The sequence below is a fragment of the Sarcophilus harrisii genome, chromosome 1 (assembly GCF_902635505.1).
Source record: "Sarcophilus harrisii chromosome 1, mSarHar1.11, whole genome shotgun sequence".
Lineage (NCBI taxonomy): Eukaryota > Metazoa > Chordata > Mammalia > Dasyuromorphia > Dasyuridae > Sarcophilus > Sarcophilus harrisii.
In genome coordinates, this window is record NC_045426.1 from 298887940 (window position 1) to 298909479 (window position 21540).

Sequence of the window (21540 nt, forward strand, 5' to 3'; positions counted from 1 at the left end):
GAGACCATGTTTTTACTCATCTCTTTACTCACCACAAACATGTGCAGTATGGGCTCCATAAATATTGAATTTAGTTAGATCCCGTTGCTTCCATAGCCAGCTTTTGGACCTTTCAGTCTCAGGTTTAACTGCCATGTTTCTTCTCTTGTGCTCTGGGCTTAGGCTAAAGCTAATCTGGACAAGAACAAGCAGACCCTGGAAAAAGACAATGCAGATCTAGCCAATGAACTGAGGTCCCTGAACCAAGCGAAGCAAGAGGTGGAACACAAAAAGAAGAAGCTGGAGACACAGGTTCAGGACCTCCAGTCCAAATGCAGTGACGGGGAACGGGTGCGGGCAGAGCTCAATGACAAAGTCCACAAGTTACAGGTGAGTTTGAGAGCCCATCACTGTCCCAGAATAGAACAGGTGGGGTCCAAGCAGTGGCCACCTTAATTTCCTCAGCTTTTGGAAATGGCTGAAATCTTCGGGTTAGCAAAGACCTGTAATTAATCATAAAAATCACATCAGCATCATGGCAATAATCGCTAACATTTATATAGAATCTACTAGGTGCCATACACTGTGTTAAATGCCTTAAGAATATTATCTCATAGGATTCTTACCAAAACCCACGGAAGTAGGTGCTGCTATTATTCCCATTTCACAGACAGATACTATTATAATCCTCATCTTAAAGTTGAGGAAACTGAGGTCATAATGATGTATAGTATCTACTATGCACCAGCAACTATGCCAAGTACCTTAAGAATATTATTTCATTGATTCTTCTGGGAATTACAAAATTACAAAATCCCCATTTAACTTAAATAATGGTATTAAAAATTCAATTCAAAAAAATTCAATTAAAAATTCAATGAGGAAATAGAAGAATAATATTAAAAATAATAATTTATTTAATTTATGCCTTATATTATTTCATTGGATCCTCACAACAATTCCGGGAAGTAAATGCTAACATGATCAGCATTTTAGAATCAAAGAAACAGGCAGACAGTGGTAAAGTGATGTGTTCAGCTAATAAGCTAGTAAGGGTCTGTGACTGGATTTGAATTCAGGTCTTCCTGACTCTAGGTCCAGTGCCCCCATCTAACCATATCACCATATCATCTCAGAGTTAGCAATGACCTCCAAGGTCATCTAGGACAATTCCTACCTGATCAGGAATTCCTTGTACACTTTTCCAAGTGGTCAGCTAGCATCTGTTTGAAGACTTTCAGTGCTAGAGAACTCACTGTCTCCTCTGGGAGCTCATTCCACTTTTAGATAACTCTAATTGTTCAGATATTATTCCCAATAATGAGCCTACATTGACTTCTTTGAAATTTCTGTCTTGCTTCCAGTTTAGTCTTATAACGCATCTCCAACCCCTCAAGTCTTCTCTCCTCAAGATAAAGTATCCCCAGTTCCTTCAACCAATCCTATGCAATAGTTGTAAATCTCTTCTGTTATTTTCTTTCCTTTGAATTTGTTCCAACGTATTATCTATTCTAAAATATAGCAGTCAGAACTGTAAACTTCTCCAAGTGTGGTCCGACCAAAGCAGAATGTAATGGGTCTATAATGTCCTTTGTTCTATAATCTGTCCTATTATCAGTACATCCTAACATCCCATTAGTTTTGGCTGCTCCATTATCCTGTGGACTTGTTGAACATGCAGTCCCCTGAAGCCCTCATGCCCTTTTCATTTGAACTATTGTCTAATGTTAACTCCTGGTATACTTGTACATTTTCTACTTGTACCTTACCCAACTCTGCAAACCCATAATGGGCCAGTGGATGTTTGTTTGTTTGTTTTTTTCCAATTGCTCTTTCCAAGGAGAAATTCCCTAAGATTCCCTAAGAGTCTCTAAATAATTTATTCTGAAATCTCATAGCTCTCCCAGAAAGTTCTGTCTAGTGAATCTCAGTCTCCACTATTGCAAAAATCAGTCAATTTCCTTTAGTTTGGTCTCTTGGTAGAAATGAACAGTATGTTACAAGCCATTTCATAATTCTTAAAGACCATTATTGCATTTCCCCTTTCATCCTTCTCTTCTTAGGAATTTGACTCATTTGCACTGATTTAGCTATTCTGTGAATAGCAAAGTATAGAAAGATTCTTTATTAATATTTTACTTATTCAGAATAGAGAAAGGGTGGTTTTTTTCCCCTCTGTGCTTTGGAGACTGAGTGTTCTGCAGAAGAAGAACTTTATCATCATAAGAAAAGCAACTTCCCATCTGGGTACAGACTCTTATCAATTTAAACTATCTGTGCAAATGTGAATGAAATAGAAGGGGATTAAAATAGTTTATTTTAGAACTACAAAAATCTGGAACAGCAGGGATCTTGAATACCGTTTTCTCTAGGGTGACAAAAAAAAAAAGAAAATTTATGAAATTTATTTAGGGTCCTAAAGATAGATATAAAGCCCAGTCTTTTTTATCTTGAGGTATCTCCAAATAGATGGAGAAATAAGTATGGGAATAAGGAACTGCAAACTTCTAGTAAACATACTTCCAAAGGGAAGGTCTTTCTTTCCATAGTAAGTATCCAACCATGCACCTATCTTATTGAAATGGAATGGTTAGACACAGAATCACCTTTTGCCTGTGGCCTGTCTTAGTACGGTGATTAAGGCCAACTTATCACAATAATTCTAAATTGGAAGGAACCTGAAAGGAAATTTTATCTGTTCCTGAAAAAGGAATCCTATCATATACCTAGTAAGTAGTCATCCACTTTGTGAAGGTAAACTCATCATCACTCAAGCAGCCTTTTCTATTTTTGTACATCTTTAATTTAGCTGGACTGCTCTCATTAGAGGAGGTTCTACAAGTCCCAACCAATGTAGGCTTGCTCTGCAATTGATTCTTAGATGAAGCTGTGTTTTAAGAGATTCCAGATAACAATTCAGTATTTGATCCCAAAATGTAACAGATTTTAGTTTTTCTATCCAATAGAGTACTATTTTGTGAATGGTCAAAAATGGTCATCCTTATATGTAATTGAACTTTAGAATGAAGTGGAGAGTGTCACTGGGATGCTGAATGAGGCAGAAGGGAAGACCATAAAATTGGCCAAAGATGTTGCATCCCTAGGATCCCAGCTGCAGGATACTCAAGTAAGTATCGTGCCATAGCAAGCAGGGAATGTGAGTGGGGCTGAGACAAAAAACTTCATAGAAGGCAAACTTGGTGTGTTCTTTTTATAGGAATTGCTCCAAGAAGAAACACGACAGAAGTTGAATGTGTCTACTAAACTTCGCCAGCTAGAGGATGAAAGAAATAGCCTGCAAGATCAACTGGATGAGGAAGTGGAAGCCAAGCAAAATCTGGAGCGACACATCTCAACTCTTAATATACAGGTGCCATTTTGATCCCAGACAAGAGATAGGCAGGATTTGAAGAGGCAGAAGGTTTGTTCTAAGAATCTATGCTGTCCCTATGACCCAACTCAATACATGAGCTTTATTAGATCTTTAGAATTAGATCCTAGAGGACCCTAAAGTGTGGACCTTAGAGAATTTATACCATGTTGTTTATTTCATTAGTTTAGTCATTAGCCACTCAATTCTCCTCATTGGTTGAAAGTCTTCAAGAGTAATCTTGGTTTACTTCATTATTTCAAGGAAAGACACAAGGTGGACTCAAGTCAAGGAACTGAGTGGCTCACTATAGACCACCATTCTTCTTACCTAAATTTCTTATTTCAGCTCTCTGATTCAAAGAAGAAGCTGCAAGATTTTGCCAGCACTGTGGAGGGCCTTGAAGAAGGCAAAAAGAAGCTCCAGAAAGAAATTGAAGGCCTTACCCAGCAGTATGAGGAGAAAGCAGCATCTTATGACAAACTGGAAAAGACTAAGAACAGGCTTCAGCAGGAACTGGATGACCTAGTTGTGGACTTGGACAACCAGCGCCAACTGGTGTCCAATTTGGAAAAGAAACAAAAGAAGTTTGACCAGGTAGAATCTGTTCTTATGGTCTTTTTCCTGTGGTGGTTCATATAGTAAACTTAACATATAGTTAAGTGAATCAATTTGTATTTGAAGCTCCTCTGGATATTTATTTCCTATTTCTCCTCGATGAATTGCCACTTAACTTCTGTTCACCCCAAAATCTTGATCTATGAAGTGAAGAGGGATCTACCCTTACAATGAACATCTCCTAGAAAAGGGAAGCAGTATTATTAGTAGGATCACTTTGATTGTTGGACTGCTAAATTTATCCAGCATTGACAAGGAACATTTGTATATATTCATGTGTATATAATATATATATGTATGTGTATATGGGTGTATATACATATGTATGTATACTATATATGTATGTATATACACACTATTTCAAAGAATTCAAAATGATTTAAGAATCAAAATTATTTTTATCTTAATCACTTTGAACATAAAATTTTTCTAAAATGTGTTAGGTTCTTTCATAAGCAGAGTATACTCAAAATAATTTAACTTTTTTCTCAATAACTTTTCAGGGTCATTATTATGATGATCACTTATTTTTTGAGTTATCAAAAGGAACTTTAGAGATCATTTAGTTCAATTCTTTCCACACCTGATGGGGTGTCATTCACCTTCAGTGAATAGATATTTACTGCCTCCTAGAGGACATTACATTTTTTAAAATGTTAAACATCAATTCAACCAACTAAATTTGATTACTAAGTTATTTGCATTTAAACTAATTCTTATGTATAAAGTATCATAATGGCTTTCCAGTTGCTCCTTCTAAAGTACTCACCAGGAATCTGTGTTTTTTGCCTATTCATTCTCACTGACTTTTCTTCATTTATGGTTGTATTTAATGTATACGTCATTCTTTTAGCTCTGCTTTTCTCATTTTGCATTGTTTCATATAGTTATTTTCCAAATATTTCCCATCTGTCAGTTTTAACCACATTGTGGCAACTTATATGAATGTATCAACATGCAATTCTTTCTCCTGATGAATATTTAGGTTGCTTCCAGTTTTTGTGATTGATTACACATAATGCTATTATGAAAATCAGACGTCTCCTTTTTGACTGAAAAAAAAACTTTCAGTATACATTACTAACAATGGAATAATTGGGTAAAAGAATATGATTATTTTTATGAGTTTACTGTGTTCTATCAGATTTCTTTCCAAAAATATTCTACAAATTTTCAGTTCCACCAGCAAAGAATGAGTGTACCTCTGTCTTCACAATTTTATCAACATTGTTCTTATTTTTTATTGTCCTGTTTAATGGGTGTGAGATGATACTTTATATACTTTGTATCTCTTATTATTACTAAGAAGGAGCATTCTTCAAGTGATTATAAATTTCTCTTTTCTATTTTGAAAATTATCTGTATCTTTTGATCATTTATCCATTGTGGACTTCTCACTGGTGTCTTGCATTCCTAGATAATTTTGTGAGAAAGTTCTGTTAAGCCAAAATCTATTTTCCTGTAATTTTACTTGCGAAATCAAATCCAATCCCTTATTTTTTCATAATTTCTTGATGGCTTTTAATATTTAAGTCATTTTTGGATATATCCTTCAATATTAACCCCTTCTTTGTTACACAGAAAATTAAATAGAACAAAAGAAAAATTTCTACAGCCATTGCAAAATTCCATCTCTGTTGTCCTTCACCCCTTCTATAGAAAGGCTTAAAAAGTGTCCTCTGGGATTCAGAATTTTTAGAGTTCAGCTGCTGTTATTGCTGTTTGTGTTTACATTACTATAGTCATTTTTGTATGTGGTTCTTCTGATTCTGCCTTCTTTACTCTGTAGCTATCCATATTGTCTTCCTGTGTTACTTTGAATTCTTAGCATTTATTTTTATGCCACAGAATATACCAAAATTTGTTCATTTATCCCCTACATAGGCAACTCATTTTCTTTCCGGTTTATTTTTTGCTACTACAAAAAATGCTGTCTTGAATATTATCATATACAGGACTTTTCTTTCTCTTTGTCCTCTTTAGGGTATATTTTTAGGACTGCTGGATCCAGGACTATGAAACTGTGATTTTTCCTGCATAATTCCAAACTGTTTTTTCTAGAACATTTTAGAATTCGAAGTTCTATTAACAGTGTATTGGTGTGATCCCATAGCTGGTCCAATGTCGACTATTATTAGACCTTATCTATTTTGCCAATTTGACAAGTATCCCTTTTTAATGAGATATTTCTTCAAATATTTGAAGATATATGCTTTAACATGTTTAACATATATTGGTCAACCTGCCATCTGGGAAGGGAAAAATTGGAACAAAAGGTTTTTCAGTTATCAATGCTGAAAAATTATCTATGCATATATCTTGTAACTAAAAAGCTATAATAAAAAATATTTGAAGATATCATATTCTTAATTTTCTCCAGTTTTATTAACCATTTCTCAAATGATAGTGCATTTGAATTATCATTTTGTTATCTCTCCCTGGTATTCTCTTAAAGAGGAAGGGAAAAAAAGGAAGGTTACAAATATTTATATGGTATCTCCTTTATGTTAAACATTGTGTTAAGTGCTTTGCAAATATCTTCACAACAATGCTGGCAAGTAAATATTATCACCACCATTTTACATTTGAAAAATTAAACAGAAGTTCAGTGATTTGCTCAAAGTCATACAGCTAGTAAGTGTTTGAGGTCAAATTTGAACTCAGGGTTTCCTGATTCTGGGTCCAACACTGTATTCACCATGGCACCTAGCTGACCTAAGTGGGCAGAATATGGATATTTCTAACCATCCCATTCCTCTTAAACTGCAAAGCATTACAGAAGCCCAAGTGGGGTTCAAATCTGTCAGCCAAAGACTTTTCAGATTCATTTATTAAATGATTCAATGATTTAACTGTTTACTTCTGTAGATATATAGAGAGAGCACATACCTTCTTCTGGGATGGCTGATGTACATGTGTGTTTTCCTTTCCTTTCCTTTCCTTTATATTTATATTCATATATGTGTGTGTGTATATACAGATTTCTGTCGTTTTTACAACTCTGCTTATTTTTTTCAGTTTTAATCTCTTATCAGTACTGTTAGCTATTCTCTTTGCTGTCAACGTGTCATCACTGCTTCTAATTTACTTTAGTGTTTAGGTGAGGAACCAACACTCTCTCCTATCTAGTAAAGTGCATGGACAATGGACGTTGGAAGCTTGCTTTTTTATTTTGCTTTGGCTATCTTCTGCAAGCTTCGGTTTTCCAGTAGCCAGATCTTTGTATAAATGAGGAGTTACTATGTAATGTTTTTTTTTCTCTGCAGATAAAAGATTATGCTAATAGTAATAGTTTGTTATGCTTTGAATTTTTCCAGTGATAGAGATGGATTTGTGCTTCTCATCTCCACTCTCCCTTGGCCCCTCTTGTGATCAAGAGTACAAATTTGTGAGAGACACTTGTGGATAGGAGACCAGAACACAAACTTAACAGGCCCATAACAGAATTAAGTTTTTATTTGGATTTGCTTTTAATCCAGCCATTTTCTGACCAGCATTAACTGGACTATGATAGAATTGCATGTAGAAAGTAGTTCAGTTGCTTTTGGTTTTTAATGTGGTCAACTGAGAAAAACTAAAGCAAAAATTTTTTTGTTGAATTGTTTGCATAGATAGCTAAATAATTTCTAGAGATAATACAGGTTTGTTTTTTTTTTTGTTTTGTTTTGTTTTGTTTTTTTTTTTCTGCAGCGGAGATTAAGAAATGAAGACAAAGATATGCAGATACTACCTCTGAAGTCCTTACTACTTATCTCTAGCCAGTGCTTATTTCCTTGTTTTTTGGCTGTTTTTGCAGTTGTTAGCAGAGGAGAAAAATATCTCTTCCAAATACGCTGATGAAAGAGACAGAGCAGAGGCGGAAGCTAGAGAGAAGGAAACAAAAGCCTTGTCCTTAGCCCGGGCTCTGGAGGAGGCTCTGGAATCCAAAGAAGAACTTGAAAGAACCAACAAAATGCTCAAAGCCGAAATGGAAGATCTGGTTAGCTCCAAGGATGATGTGGGCAAAAACGTGAGTCTTTCCCAATCCTTCTTCTCCTCTCTGTTGTGCTAGTCTGCCAGCACTAGTCCCTCTACTTACCACCAGAATCCACAATTGCCAGACTCCACTCGCTACAAATTCAGGGTAGAATCCAAAAAGTAAGGGCTGAGCTCAGAGCACATACCTGTGATCATAACCATTTTATATCACCATAATATTGAGGAGTTGAAGGAATGTATAAAACCAAAACAGAGATAGAAAAAATTGTAATCAATGTGGATGATAGAAATTGGAGACCTAGGGAAGGAAAGGAAAACTGCTTTTGGGACAACAGTTATTTCTGATCAAGAATATCTTATGTACTGTTAAATGCAATGTATACTCATTAGTAATCTTCATGGTATTATGTAATAACAAAATGATAATATAGCATTTATATAGCACTTTGATATTTGCAGATTATGTTACGTGTTCTCTCATTTGACCTCACACTGTGTGAAAAAGGTACTATTATTATACTCATTTTATAGATGAGGAATCTAAGACTGAGAGGTTAGGTGATATGCCCAGGACCACATGACTAATAAAAGTATCTGAGGAAGATTCAAATTCAGATTTCCTTGACTTCCAGTGCAACATTCAACATGCAATATACTATCTAGTTGCCTGATTATACAAATGATGGTAAAAGTGAGAATACTAATTTGGTTTTCAAGGTCCATGAACTAGAGAAATCCAAACGAGCTCTGGAAACCCAGATGGAAGAGATGAAGACTCAACTAGAGGAACTGGAGGATGAGCTGCAGGCCACCGAGGATGCCAAGCTGAGGCTGGAGGTTAACATGCAAGCCCTGAAGGGCCAATTTGAGAGAGATCTCCAGGCAAGGGATGAGCAAAATGAAGAGAAGAGAAGGCAGCTGCAGAAGCAGGTAACATTTTGACTCAGGAGAGGCTGTCCCTTATAAAAATTAACATATATATAATGCTTTACATGTCATTTCACCTTACTTAGATGATGTGGGTACCCTTAAGATCTATATACTATTTTTTGGGGTGAGGTTAACTTGCAAATACAAGTTAATGGAAATAATGCACAATAATTTACAATTTTCTTTTTAGTTTCATCTTACTTGGTCAGTACCAAATGCACACAATGCACAAGGCCAGCAGCAAGCATATGGGATTCCTACACTGAAACTCCCTTCCAACAGTCTATGCCTAATTCATTCATTATATCCTAGAGAATTGTCTGAATAAAATAGGGTTTGTTCAGGATTGTTCAGGATAGTGTCAGAGGCAGATCTGAGCCCAGGTATTCTAGACTTCAAACACCAAACTTTTATCTACTATGTCACATTACCTCTATCACTTTCTTATGATCTTTTTCATGTATTAGAATACTTATACTTTGCTAGTTCATAGAAATTAAATAAAACCTATATTAAAAATAAATAGGAAAAGGAAAAAATCATTCAAATCTAGGATATTGAAGAATATTAAATTAAATATTAAAATTAATTGAGACACTTAAAAATTTACAAAAATAAAAAATACAGAATTTAACAAAAATATTCCAAAATTAATTCTTAATTTTAAAAAGTGTCAGAAAAAATTTCTGGGAGTCTTCCACAAATAGTGTTTAGCTTCACAGTTTTTTGTTATATGAGCACTATGTCCCTAGATTGTCTCCCCCTATTGATGTAAGATATTTAAGGAACTGGACTACCTTTGCTTTTGTGTTCATATCTCCGGTGTTGAACAGAGTTGTTTGTCCTTCTTTCTCAAAAAGAACCCTGATATCACATGCCATGACAAGCAAGTGAAGTGGATTTGATTGAGGGAGGTCTGTACTTGTGCAAGGCCATCTGCCTTTCTTTCTCCTCCAGAGCCATCTGGGTCCAGTGGCAAGATTTAAATCAAAACAACTAGAGATGGCCCTGGGTGAATAGAGGCGTTAATCAGCTATTTAATGGCAAGAAAGTGATCCTGAGTTCTCAGGTCCTCTTACTGTAGATCTTGGGGTCTCATTTTATCATGCCCTAGGTACTCCCCTACCAAGATATTTACTACAGAATGAATGGAATTCAACTACTAATCAACAAGCATTTATTAAGTCCTTATGTGCCAGGCAATTTACTAGGCACTGGGATTAATTGCTGTAGAGGAGAGCACTATCCTCCCAGTTACTCAGGCTCACAGTTTAGCAGTCATCCTCATCTCCTCCTTGCTCTCTCTCAGCCCCTATATCCAATCTGTGTCCAAGGCCTACCTCAACTTTGCAATATCAATCAAATATCCCTTTTCTCTTCTCTGACATTGCCACCATGTTAGTGCAGGCCCTCATCACCTCATACCTGTACTACTGCAACAGCCTAGGGGGTCTGCTATTTCAAATCTTTCCCTCCTCCAATCTGTCCTCCATTTGTTCTAATCAACTAAAGTGATTTTCCTAAAGTGTAGTTCTGATCATGTCACTCTCCTGCTCAAATTCCAATGACTTGCTATTGCTTCCAGGATCAAAGTGTTCTGTTTGGCATTCATAATCCATTCCCTTTCTTTCTTTGCAATCTTCCAGCTTCTTCCCAACCATGTACTCTTCAATCCAGTGACACCGGCCCTGTTTATTTCCCAAACTAGACATTCAGTCTCTTGATATGGCATTCCATATCTGAAATGCCCTCCCCCCTGTCCCCAATCCCTTACCTCCACTTTCTGTTTTCCTGGCTTCTTTTTAGTCCCAACTAAAATCCATCTTCTACAAAATTCCTCTCTCAACCCCTCCTCCTTCCTGTTAATTTTTCCTTCCTGTTATTTCCTATTTGTCCTACTTATCCTATATATAGCCTGTTTGTACATTTTTGCTTGCCATCTCCTCTATTAGATTGTGAGCTTCTTGAGGGCAAGAACCATCTTTTGCTCCTTTATATATTCCTATAGTTCTTTGCACATAAGTTTGCCCAGCACATAAAAGGTGCTTAATAAATATTTACTGACTAACTGGAGAGACAAAGAATAAATGTTCAGTCCCTGCCCACAAAAAGTTGACATTCCAGTGAAGAAAACATGTATATAGTCACATGTAAGATACATAGGATATACACAGGGTGCACAGAGTAAGACTGCAAGGTAGACTTCGAAGAGAGAGCACTAGCGCTGGGATACAAGAGAAAAAGGCCTGCAGAAGGTGGTATCTGAACTGAGATTTGATTCTAAATGACGTACCTATATGAGGGAGGGAAAGGATTAGGGAAAAAGAATTAGGAGAGTAGAAAAAGGAAAAAAAAGAAACATAAAATTGTCTGCATTTTGAGGGGGAGACACAGGATGTTGGAGGAGCTGATTGTTAAACATTTATCAGCACACTCCCTTCAGGGGTAATACTGACTTGTGGTGGATTATCAACAATTGTTTCAGATTTCCCTGAGGGACCCCACAGTCTACTTTAGATTTATTTGGGCTTCATTTGGACACCTACAGCCACTCACCACTAAACAGAGCTACTCCATTTCAGCAGTTGGAAATTCTGTTGATTGAACTTTTATTCCAGAGTTATATTCATAACTGCCATCTCTGATCTACCCCTCAGGACTGATAGCTAAATCCAGAAAGTAAATCTGTACATCAATTTTCCTTTCCTTAATTAGCTCCATGAGTATGAGACAGAACTAGAAGATGAACGAAAGCAGAGGGCCCTGGCAGCTGCAGCCAAGAAGAAATTGGAAGTAGACATCAAAGATCTGGAACTTCAAGCTGACTCAGCCATCAAAGGGCGGGAGGAGGCCATCAAGCAACTCCGTAAACTCCAGGTAGGTAGAATTTCTCCTTGGGTTCACAGGATATGAGGCGGGAACCCACTCCACATATATCTCAGTCAGAGAAAAAGACAAGCTATGATTTTTCTGACATTACAGCCTTGTAAAAGAAATGATTATTAATAACAATGATATATAGTGATGCAGAGTTCCCCCCTCTTTCTAAAGTCCTGATTTCAAAAGCTCAGTCTAAAAGGACATTTCTGATAATGAGTTTGGACTGACTTTCTTAATAATCTTATTCAGACACCATCCAGGTTGAAAAGCCATTATACTCTCTACTCTGGTTTAAGTGGATTAAATTCTTTGAAAAGATTGCCCAAGATTTGGGGTTACTTAGAAGTAAATGATTTAATCAAAGGTTCATTTGAATAGGTCTAGTCCCTCATTTAATATTTTCTTACTATTAACCAATTAAGAGTTGATTGCCACTCAAGAAAATTCTTCTTCCATTAGGCATATAAACCTTAAGCTTGTTGCTTTGATTGTTTCTGGTCTAAAAGAGAGATGACTATCTTTTTATTAATAAACATGCTGGCATTATTTATAAGATGATTAAATTATCTGGAAATTATGTCTTTCTTAATTGTCAAACTTAAGTAGGACTTCCCTTTTCAAGAGCTAACACGCACTAAGCATCTGTCATGTGTGTAATCCCATATAAGCAGATGATATGAATTTTAGACAAAGTAAATTCCACCATCCCTGGGCTCTTCTTCTAAGACTGGTTAATCTAGACACACAGTAACAGGTGTCTTAGGTGATGGGGTCTGAGGCTAAACTCCAAAACAAGAGCTTTGTGGCTTTGTGGGTGGCTATGGTAAGCAAGGCAAATCCGTTTTAATTGAAAGAGAAGCCAAAAGACAGAACTTTGTTTAAAAAATAAGGTACAGAGCCACTCTTGGGCATAAAATTTTCTTTTGTCTACTCTTGCGGAACCAATCCAGGCTCAGATGAAGGACTTTCAAAGAGAGCTGGAAGATGCCCGGGCCTCTAGAGAGGAGATCTTTGCCACAGCCAAGGAAAATGAGAAGAAAGCCAAGAGCTTAGAAGCAGACCTCATGCAACTCCAGGAGGTAAGACTTCACCTAGAAAAATAAATCAAGTTGCACTGTAGTAAACACAGGCTTTATTTTCAATTCACCCATCCATATCAATCTTTTCCCTGTCATTATTTCTCCAAGGAAAGTAATAAGGTTAAGGAAATCAAAATTCTTTTTGTTTTCCTGATATGAATTGCCTTTCTCTCTTGTCAAGAAGTTGAATGCTATTTCCAAGTCTGATTTGGTTGGCCCACTTTCTCTAGAGACATAAACATGAATGACCTTTAAGCAAGATTCAGCATCCCAAATGGATGGAGAGCAAGGGAATTAATCACTTTTGGGAAAATGACATTTTTTTTTTTTTTTAAAACAAGAGATTTCTTTTTTCCCCTAATTCTCCAGGATCTGGCTGCTGCTGAGAGGGCTCGAAAACAAGCAGACCTAGAGAAAGATGAATTGACTGAGGAATTGGCCAGCAGTGTGTCTGGAAGGTAAGTGACCAGCCTCTACACGCAGTCCTTGGGGAAGCAATACTGCCAAAAAAAACAAAGAAACAAAGTAGTTTTACTCGCTTAGGTTTTTCTGCTTAAATAACACAGAACAATTAGCCAAAAAAAGCATCCTCACTAGCAATAATCAACTCATCTTTTTTTTTTTTTTAATTTTATTTTTTATTATAGCTTTTTATATACAAAACATATGCATGGGTAATTTTTCAACATTGACCCTTGAAAAAACTTCTGTTCCAACTTTTCCCCTTCTTCCCCCCACCCCCTCCCCTAGATGGCAGGTAGTCCCATACATTCAACTCATCTTTACTATGAGAAACACATGGAAATTCTCAACAGAGCACTGTCATTGGATTGAGAATCTAAGAGCAGAAAATGTGCTTATTGCACATTGTTACTACCAAAAAGTCCTGCATAGGAAATGCTAGATTCTAGCATTTCCTATGCAGGACTTTTTGGTACAGGATGTTCCATGTTTTTTTGTTTTGTTTTGTTTTGTTTTGAGAAATTCTGTGGTAGAAATGAGGAGAAATGGGCAAATAAATGACAAGGTAAAGGAAAGAGACAAAAAAAAAAAAATCCCGTTGATCCTCATTCAGGCTCAGATGCTTGAAAGAGGAACATTTTCCAAATTTCTGACTAATGTCTGAAACCCACAACCATTCTATAACTCAGGAATGCCCTGCAAGATGATAAACGCCGCTTAGAAGCTCGAATTGCCCAACTGGAGGAAGAACTGGAAGAAGAACAGGGTAACATGGAGGCCATGAGTGACCGGTTCAGGAAAGCCACACAGCAGGTGAGAGTTTGACAGAATCCCTGAAATGGATGAACTGAGGCATTCCTGACATTCTGGTTGCAGTGATACACAGCATGACTATGAAGCCACATTTGCAGTTGCCATTGACATTAATAGGGACAGTGAGGTAGTAACAATGGATAGTTGTTATAATGATGTTGATATATATATGCTATAATGATATGCTGATATATTATAATGATAGTTGTGTAGACCCAAATTCAAATCCTGCCATAGAGGCTTACCAGCTTTGTGACTCTGGACAAGTCAGCTAACTTCTGTCTACCCCAGTTTCTTAACTTGTAAAATGAGGATAGTAATAACACCTAAAGTTGTTGGAGAGCTAAAATATTTGTAAAACATTTTGTAAAGTACTATCATTATTTTTTAAATATTAAACAATAATTTAATAAAAATTATGTAAACACTTTGTAAATACTATTATTATCATCATCATCATTAAGCAAGAGTACAACAGCTATTATATACCCTATAAAATTTAATATATAATCTGATCACACAGAAACTAGAAATTTTTTTAAAGACTTATTATACTTTGCATATATGTCAATGAAAGTATCACTATCCTAGATATGTTTTGTCTTTCACTAAAATTAAAAATTATAATACTTTCCTCATGAGGCTGAATAGGTCTTTCCCTTGAGCCCTGAATTTCTTTATCCACATGTACCCAGGCAGAGCAGCTCAACAATGAACTGGCCACAGAGCGCAGCGCAGCCCAAAAGAATGAGAGTGCCCGGCAACAACTCGAGCGGCAGAACAAGGAACTGAGGAGCAAACTCCAAGAAATGGAGGGGGCTGTCAAATCTAAGTTCAAGTCAACCATTGCTGCCTTAGAAGCCAAGATCGCCCAGTTGGAGGAACAGGTGGAACAAGAAGCCAGGTACCAGAGGACTTCCCTCCAACTCTATCTGCCCATGAGTTTTCAGGATATTAAACTACTTAATCTGGGCCCCAAATCCAGTCCTGAACTAGAGGGAAAGAAAGGCAGGAATCATCTCAATTCTCAGCATTAGGGAATTGAGGAATCAATTGTGGACTTGCATAAACAAATCATCCATTCACAAGTCAATTAGCTTTCACCAGAAGGTACTTTCCTGTTCTTTTTTTTTTTTTTTTTTCTCAGAATCTCCATGGTAATAATAAATAACTGAGGTACACTATCTTCCTGAAACAAATAAGTTTGATAACTATTGGAGTCATTTAAATACAAACCAGGAACAAATAATGCTTCTTCCCCCCAAAATGCTCTCTTTTTGTTGCTCAGTCCCATCCAACTCTTTGTTGTGAAGATTGCATTAGCACCCAGGATACCTTAGAATCACCTGGAGTCAGGATAAGCAAAAGTCCTTAGTCTTTATTATTGGTCTTTAGGAGTAGAAGTGAAGAGGATGGAAGCAAGATCTCCCCAACCTCCTTCTTCCCTGTCCCCAGCCAAAGTAACTCTGGCTCATCTTACTCCACCCCCAGTCCCTCTGTATACAACAATCGAGCCAGCACAAGATAGTGGGAAGGGCCATTTTCCAAGCACATGCCCACAGAGTATAGTCCAATTGGTAGTTAGCCTCAAGTGCTGTCCTGACATCAGTGCATCGACTCAAGAGTTTCAGCCCTCTACACTTTGTGACCCTGTGGCCCAAGGCACACCAATGCTGTTGACAGGGTTTTCTTGGCAAAAATAGTGGTTTGTCATTAATCCAGTGGATTAAGGAAAATAGGGGTTAAAGGATATGTCAGGAACACATAGCTAATAAGTGTCTGAGGCCAAATTTGAACTCTGAGCTTCCTAACTCCAGGTCTAATATTCTATTTACTGAGCCATCTGATTGCCTCCTAATCAAACAGCAATTAATTGACTTAATTGTTCAGGTTCCCACAGCAAGTGTCTGAGGCTGGATTTTAATTCAGATCTTCCTGCCTCCAAGCCTACATTCTATCCACTGCCCAGAAAAGAAAAGCATTTCCTTTGAGGTGGAGATGAATGTGTTTCTTACTACAAAACTGTAAAAGCTTGTGTTTGACCTGTCACCTTTCCCCAGAGACTTACAGCTTTATGTATGGCAGGCACTCAGTAAATTTGTTTTCTTTTATTCCTCTGCTGTTTGTAGGGAAAAACAGGCAGCTACCAAGACATTACGCCAGAAGGACAAGAAGTTGAAAGAAGTCATGTTGCAGGTGGAAGACGAAAGGAAGCTAGCCGAGCAGTACAAAGAACAGGTGACAACTAGTTAGATGGTCTACTTCCCAGAGCAAATTAGCTCCTTACTCTTTACCCTTTCCTGACTTTTGACTCTCTCCTCCCAGGCCGAGAAAGGTAACACCAGAGTGAAGCAGTTGAAGAGACAACTGGAGGAGGCAGAAGAAGAATCCCAGCGCATCAATGCCAACCGCAGGAAGCTCCAGAGAGAATTGGATGAAGCCACAGAGAGCAACGAGGCCATGGGTCGAGAAGTGAATGCACTCAAGAGCAAACTCAGGTGAGGCCTGGGGCAGAATCCTTAGGGACCTTCTGCAAAGCTTTCCTAGATGGGGAAGTTTAATTGCTTGATAAATGGTCTGGTGGATAAGGCCCAAAAGCCAAGGGTATAGAATTTTGTTGAGTCATTTTCAGTTGTGTCCTACTCTGCATAATCTCATTTGGGGTTTTCGTAACAAAGACATCAGACTAGTTTGCCATTTCTTTCCCCAGCTCATTTCACAGATGAGGAACTGAAGCACACAGAGTTAAGTGACTTGCCAGGGACACACAGGTCTTATGGCCAGATCTGAACTCACAACGATGAGCCTTTCTTATTCCAAGCTCAGCACTCTGTCCATTGTGCCACTGAGCTGCTGGAGGGTATAGGTAGGATAGTTTGGAGAAAGGAAGGTGGTATCAAGTGGTAGAAAGGACTGTGATTTTTATCTCTCAGATCCCTTTCTGACATTTTCATAATTAGCCAAAGTCATTGAAAACTCTGCCTCCTTCTCCTGACCTCTTAACTCATTTCAGTGCTTTGGGATTATCTGAAGAGAACTCTTAAGATCCCACTTTCACAGGGGACCAAAGAATCTAAGGTAGTTTGTGCCCCCTTCAGGACAGCCTCTGAATCACAGCTCTCTGTCCTGCTTTTGTTGCTAGCAAAAAGGAGATTATCAAATTATGAGTCAGAGAACACAGGCCTCCACTGCACTGAAGCAAGATCCTGGGACCAATTCAGCATTGATGGTGGCTAAGTTTTTTGAACAAGCACAGGATGATAGGGCTAGTCTTGGCAATTCATGCCAAATAATAAAACATATTATGAAGTAGAGGTCTTGGGATGTGTTAAATGGTTAAAAAAAAAATGTAAAAAAAGTAAAGGTCTTAGGAGAGTTATGAGTTAAAATGCTGGAAGGAGCTTACCCAGTTTTAGTCATGTCTAATCAAACAGCATGCCATCTCAGTCATTTTTTGTGCATAAGATGTCAACTAATCAATTTATTAATATTCTTTGAGCATTCATGAAATGCCTAGCTTATGCTCCTGGGAAAAAAGAGAAGTATTAGAGAAGACATCCCTGTCCTCAGGTAACTTACAACCTGTACTTTTTAAAAAAGGAGGTAACAGCCAAAATTGATAATGCAAAATATATACCAAGTGATGTTTGGGAAAAGTCCAACAACTCTGTCTTGCCTGGATATCACCTTCTGTCTCCAGATCTAGAAATACAGTTCAACCTCATCTTTGAGACGAAGAGAGGGATCTAGCAGGTCCCTGGTTATAATTCAACTTAATAAAAATTGATAGCTTTTCCAGTAAATGGGGCACTCTAAAGAGAACAGAAATTTATTTCCTCAACAGGATAGATCTTATTTACAGGACCATAGGAACTCTTTTTTTTCTATGGTTTAAGACACATCACTTAGCATGCTGCCAGTTATAGGATGGGTATCCATTTCTAATAACTTACTGGGGATAAAAAGCATGAGCATGATGGTCTATACCAAAGGGAAATAAGACTGCTGTATTATTAAAGGCCTTTTATCTAGTGTTACTTAGCTTCTGCCTCAGAATCCTTTGAATGCTCTTTTGTCTGAGCAGACAAATAGTAATACAAGACATTCAAAAAGTATGAAATAACATAGCTTTTTAAGAAAAGCTTTGGTATACAGAAACTTACTAGTGAAACCTTTTTAATTCTATTTTTAACTTTTTGTTTTTTTCAAATTTTTGTTCCATTTCCCTAAAAAGCTTTGTAAAAGTCAGTATCTTTGCCATAGACATCAGGTACCTGGGTATCTGCAAGGTTGGTTTAAAGGTGCTGTACCAAATACTTTAAATTTTAATGAAAAGTTATGTAAATAAATGGAATTCTTCCCATTTTCCAATGGTAACCACCAGGGACTCTTCTCTCTTTGTTTCAGAGGTCCACAGGAACCTTCGCAATGACTCACCAGGTACCATGCCTTCAACTTTGCAGCTCATTTCTGTTGTAATAAGTTTCCATTTTCTTTTAAACTTGCCCTAGCAAATTTCCATGAGATTTCTGCAAAATCTGAAGGCTTAAACATCTTGGTACCAATTTGTCTTTTATCCCAAGGGACAAATATTGCAATAAGACTATCCCTTGACCCATTTTCTTTCCCTACTTCTAGGAAACGCCCTAGCATGTGATTTTACACCAAGCAATACTTAATTCTTAAGGATTTCAAGAAGCTGTACACTGAATGAATTGCTGGAGTTGAATTGCTGGAGTTTTCTTTTCTGCATGAAGTCTTCTGCACCCTTAAAAACACATTGATAATTGAGGATCAATATTTTGCCACTGACACTTTTTTTTTTGAAGGAAAACTGCTCCCATCTGACTACTGTGATTCACAAACCACATTAAATCACAAAGCACTATATTTATGGAGACCACAACCAATGTTCTCTCACAAATATGCTTTTGCAAACAGCATCGGCATCAGGGAAAGAAATCTATCACCAAAATATTTCATTAGTGCCTGAACTGCATGAAGCTTGACAATGTCCTAACTTCCGATGGCCACTTAACTCAGTGTAGGTTATAGGAAGCTCTAGGCTAGCCACTGCAAAACCAGCTACCATCCTTATGGCAAAATTGTTTGAAGCCACAGAACAATGCATTCATGGAATGTGGGGCAGAACACTTGAAAATGCTTGTGGAGGTCTTTTGCAGGAGATGGAACTTTTAATTTCTGGAAAATTGTCTTTTTCAATTTAGTTATGTCACTTGCAAACTGGTTGCCCTTCTTTTCTGAGACCATATAACCCTGTTGTAATATTTGTGTGAATCTTCTCTTTGGGGCAGTCTCTGCTTTGCTACTATCAGCAAAATATTTAAAGATGAATCATGTCTTAGCAAAAGCTTTATTATCAGCTTTATATCTCACTTTTCTAATTCTGCAGAACCATCCTGAGCTGTCAGTAGATAAAGTTCTAAAAATCACTTTTTTTTTTTAAGGGGTCAGAAGGTGAAACACTCTTTTGATAAAGATAGGGACTTACTTCAAACAGCCAAAGGCTTGAGGCTTGATTTGCTACAATGAGGAGGCTGGCAAAATTCTCAAGTACTGAAATGAAACTGGTTTAAGAAGATTCTAAACAAGGTCCTCAAAAGTAGTAGTATCCTTAAAGCAAATTATTTTTTTATAGGGATGTTTACTTAATTGAACTTACCTTATCTCATGTTATAACAGACCCAACTCTTAGCATTGGGATTTAAAACTACTTCCCTTCAAGACAGGGATTCCTGATTTGCAAGCTTCCTTTGGATACTAGAATGAGAACAGAAAGCAGGAAAACATGTAGGGCAAGGATATTAAAATTCATTTTTTAACTGTAGGATTTATAATTGGAAGGGACCTTAGGAATGATTTAGTCCAGCCTAATTTTACAGAGAGGGAAACCAAGGAGACCGCAGTAGTTATTTGCTCAGGATCACACAGTAGTAGATATGAATTGAAACCGAGGTATGATTCCAAACTGCCTTGTAATTAACTGCCTTATCTATGTTTTCCCTGACAGATCCATTTCATAACTATTTATCTGGGAGACTTTAACACATGGATTGTCTGTTTTACTTAGTTTTCTCCCTTCTCTTTCAACTTTTGGCATTAACTATGGTGCGGGGGAGGATGTATACATGCATATTCAAAAGGATAAACTCAGAATGTATCCCTACCTTGATACTTCAAGGAAAGTGAATTATATGTATGTACCTTCCCCCTCCCACTCTAGTTCATTCAACTTTAAAGTCTTGGAAAATACTGTCCTAAATGATTAAGCTTTTAGAACCAAAAGAAAAGCCTACAAGTGTTACTACCTTGAAGTTCTAAGGTGGTTTTTAAGGTGTAAATTACTCACCCTTTGAAATGAATGAAGCTGACATGATACAACTTTAACTATTTATACACGATTGCTGCCCACTTGGAAACAACTCATTTCAAAAGCTGGTAGTATATAAAAGCCATTGTTTTTAAGTTTCCAATACAACCTGAGTGACTTTTGCTACTTTTCTCAGCAATCATGAAATACAGTCCCTTGCTTATGTCTAAAATCTTACCTCTTAATATAGTTGTTCCTTTGGAATTAAAACAAAAACAAAACAAAAACAAAAGACTATGATTTTCTCTTGCCCTCAACATGTCTACCAAGAGCCATGGTGCTATTAGATAACTTTCTCTAACAGAACATACTTTGTTGCTCTCAAACATTGACAAGGGAGCAAGGCCTACCTTCAAGATCAGAGACATAAAAGTCTAAGCTGGGATAACCTTCCTCCCACTCACTTAAAAACATTTCAACTATTTGCAATTACTCTTCTGGAGGAAAATTTTCTCTCCGGTTGCTTCTTCATCCTTCCCAATATTTGCAGACCCTTTTCATTTAAATAATTTCTTTCAATCCAGCAAAATTAAATTGAATATGGACCTGAGGTACATTCATCTGTTTTCCCTTTGGTACTTATAAACTTATCTTTTCATCTTAATGGCAGTCTTTCAGCTGCTGTTGCAGAGTGAATTTTTACTAATAAAGCACTTATTTCAAAATGAGTCAGAACTGTAAGTCAGAACCAGCTGCTGCCTGAGCAGCACATAGGTAGAAAAGGTAGTTTCCACAAGTTACTACTAAAAACTAAATAATTAGACAACAAACTGAAATTTAAAAGTCCTTAAATCCCTTATACTTAAGACTGCTCCTTTCCCTCCCCAAAATCTGAGTGCTCTTTGTGACTCTTGCCTCTTGAAAAATATTCTTGGTTATTTGTTTTAAGCCAATTTCAAACAGATAAAACTATATTTTGAGGGAGGAAAGGAAGTTAGCCTTGAATTTCCTCAGGATGGAGAGTTTTACCTTCATAAAAGGGTCTAAAGAAAATTAATCCTTCTCTTTGAATAGCCACCTTTTTTCATAGAGAAAAAGAT

General features: G+C 37.1%; 1 protein-coding gene across 4 annotated transcripts in view; it reads left to right on the forward strand.

The window, feature by feature from the left end:
• The window catches only part of MYH11 (myosin heavy chain 11), a 129421-nt gene that overhangs the window by 106896 nt on the left and 985 nt on the right, over nt 1-21540 (forward strand). For 2 of the 4 annotated variants that reach the window (XM_031944210.1, XM_003761672.3), the window contains 13 exons: nt 163-369; nt 3002-3106; nt 3197-3349; nt 3698-3946; nt 7764-7976; nt 8663-8875; nt 11591-11752; nt 12706-12834; nt 13204-13292; nt 13986-14109; nt 14805-15013; nt 16239-16347; nt 16435-16607. In XM_031944210.1, coding sequence (XP_031800070.1) covers nt 163-369; nt 3002-3106; nt 3197-3349; nt 3698-3946; nt 7764-7976; nt 8663-8875; nt 11591-11752; nt 12706-12834; nt 13204-13292; nt 13986-14109; nt 14805-15013; nt 16239-16347; nt 16435-16607 — 2135 coding nt within the window. Of the gene's footprint in view, nt 1-162; nt 370-3001; nt 3107-3196; nt 3350-3697; nt 3947-7763; nt 7977-8662; nt 8876-11590; nt 11753-12705; nt 12835-13203; nt 13293-13985; nt 14110-14804; nt 15014-16238; nt 16348-16434; nt 16608-18516; nt 18550-18747; nt 21525-21540 lie in introns of those variants that run through there. The other 2 variants (XM_031944220.1, XM_031944231.1) reach the window with 2 other exon arrangements.